The sequence below is a fragment of the Mastomys coucha genome, unplaced genomic scaffold (genome assembly GCF_008632895.1).
Source record: "Mastomys coucha isolate ucsf_1 unplaced genomic scaffold, UCSF_Mcou_1 pScaffold21, whole genome shotgun sequence".
In the NCBI taxonomy this organism is placed as follows: domain Eukaryota; kingdom Metazoa; phylum Chordata; class Mammalia; order Rodentia; family Muridae; genus Mastomys; species Mastomys coucha.
The window spans coordinates 96,591,829-96,594,245 of NW_022196904.1; the positions used below are offsets into that span (position 1 = coordinate 96,591,829).

The following is a 2,417-nucleotide window of genomic DNA, read 5'->3' on the forward strand; positions in this document are numbered from 1 at the left end:
ACAAGAAAGGGTGGGATCCTCAGTTAGCCCCAAAATAATGAACTCTGTTACCATTGTGTGGTTTCCAGTCTCCATCTGTTTTGAAACGATTCCTACTGGAATAAAACCATTGGCTATAAGAATACATTAAATGACCTCATGATTGATATACATCATTCCACATTTAGCCCACTAAAAATAAATGTGTATCTCATTTTGTTCTGATCTTTGTTTTCCCCCAAATGTTCCCAAACCACGTTACATCATGAATAATTTCAGAGTATTAATCATCATTTATCTTAAGCCCACAGATACAAACCGAGCAGTGACTCACATCAGAACACAGCACTCACTCACAGATGAGGTTTTTGATTAAGTCAGGAGGTATAATTAATGCACAGAGCACTGATGTTCTGAGTCCCCAAATGGTTGAAGTGCCAGTTGTATGCTTGGATTTACAGTATCTGACTCAACTCTATTTCTCAGTCCCATTGGAGTCTGCCCTTCCTAGTCTTTTTGTAATCTTGTGCCACTGTGGTTGGTGCATGTCACTCTGTTGTGAAAGTGAATGGTGTTTTCTCAGGATCAAACTATAGTACCAGTGGGCAACTCTCTTCTATTTTCCACAGTGACACATTTTACTTGATACATCTACAATATAGCAGAACCTCTCACTAGTCCAGGCTTCAATTGTGATAATAGGGAATATATTGTGCATGCACTCGAAGTGAGACAGAGCTGTGCTGTGTTAGCTCACACTAAATTTCCAATATTAATTTATTGGCACAGCTTAACACCACCTAGTTAGTATAATTATAATTACTATAAATGGAAATTTCACATGGAGATTAATTCTGAGAAAAGCATGAGAAATAATTCTATTTGAGGTCATTATTTGTATTTTAAGAACTGTGCAGAATGAACAAAAGAATGTATTCCATAATATTCCATTAGGATATCTTTTGAAATATGTTAGCAAAATAGCAGATGCTTATGTTAGCCACATGGGGGCATCAGATTGTTTCATATGAAAGAAATATCAAGAAATCAGTTACTTTATGATCAACCTCTGCCCTGTGAAGGTTCTGTGCCCCAGTGTAGGGGAATGCCAGGGCCAGAAAGTGAGAGAGGGCGGGGTGGCAGGCATGGGGAGGGGGGAGGCAACAGGGGTTTGTTTTTGTTTGTTTTTTTGCTTTTTGGAGGGGAAACTGGGAAAGGAGAAATTTACATGTAAATAAAGAAAATATCTAAAATTAAAAAAAATTAAATACTTGGAAAAAAAAAAAGAAATCAGTTACTTTAATAAAAGCCAAATGAGTAGTTTAGTCATGAGAATCAACAGAATACAGAAATAAAGATAGACTATTATTAAGGAAATAGTGTTAACAAGAAATATCCTATTTTTTTTATGATTTCTTGAATTGCCAACTAAGGTAATAAAAGCATAAGATACATTCATTATATTTGGTCATAGGTAACTGTAAATTGAATCTCATGGGTGATATCAGTGTGCAGTCTAGTTTGGATTTTAAATTAGCACAGTCATTTTGAAGAACAGTATAGAAATTCCCAATACACTAATGGTAGAATTTCCAAATGATGCATAACCATACTTCTGGGGATGTATTCACAGAAGTTGTTATGTTGGAGCTATTTCCGTTCTTCTGGCTTTCTTTTAACGTTACCTACTGTAGCCAAGATATGAAAATAATTTACATGTCCATTCGTATATAAATGCACTTCTAGGAGTCTGAGTTTCTACCACTTGGATAGTGCTTAGTGAATTAGCTAAAAGCACAAATAATAAAATGGCATCTAATGACTTATTGCTATACCTGGATCAGCATACCACTCAACTTCATCAGAGAAGCTTCTGCTTGTTGTAGATGGTAACCACCGTCTACAACCACCAAGACCCATCTACAACCTAATCACCATCTACAACCACCAAGACCCACAACTGGGCAATGTGCAGAGACTAGGAGACAGCGGGTTTCTTAGCTCTAAATGGGACATCTATTCTCTCAAGGGGTCTATGAAGCAGAGGGGATAGAGAGATTATGAGCCAGAGGCAGTGGATAACTTCAAGGAAGCAGTGTTTTTCACACACAACTAGGTAGATGCACATATGAACTTACAGTGATTGTGACAGCGTGCACAAGACCTGTATGAGCTCAAGCCAGACACAAAACCCAGCCTGGATGCGGGCAGGTGGGCACGAAGTTCCACCCGTAGCTGAGCAGCTATTGGCATTTGATTACTTCTGGGAGAGTGGAAGTCTGTTTTCTTCAGTGGAGTGTCACTTAGAATATAGATCACACTCCAAGACAGACATTACACCCAGGAGTAGATGGCCAACCCTAACTGGGGAGGGTAGGTTTAGGAAAAAGAAGAGAGAGAGAGAGAGAGAGAGAGAGAGAGAGAGAGAGAGAGAGAGA

At 38.5% G+C, this 2,417-nt stretch overlaps 1 protein-coding gene across 1 annotated transcript in view; it reads right to left on the minus strand.

The window, feature by feature from the left end:
* Positions 1–630, minus strand: part of LOC116102755 (olfactory receptor 469) — a 15,653-nt gene extending 15,023 nt beyond the window's left edge. Inside the window, exons 1-2 of the mRNA XM_031387783.1 lie at positions 579–630; positions 3–95 (exon numbers count right to left, since the gene is read on the minus strand). Coding sequence (XP_031243643.1) covers positions 3–95; positions 579–630 — 145 coding nt within the window. The remainder of the gene's footprint in view (positions 1–2; positions 96–578) is intronic.
* Between the last annotated feature and the right edge of the window lie 1,787 nt (positions 631–2,417).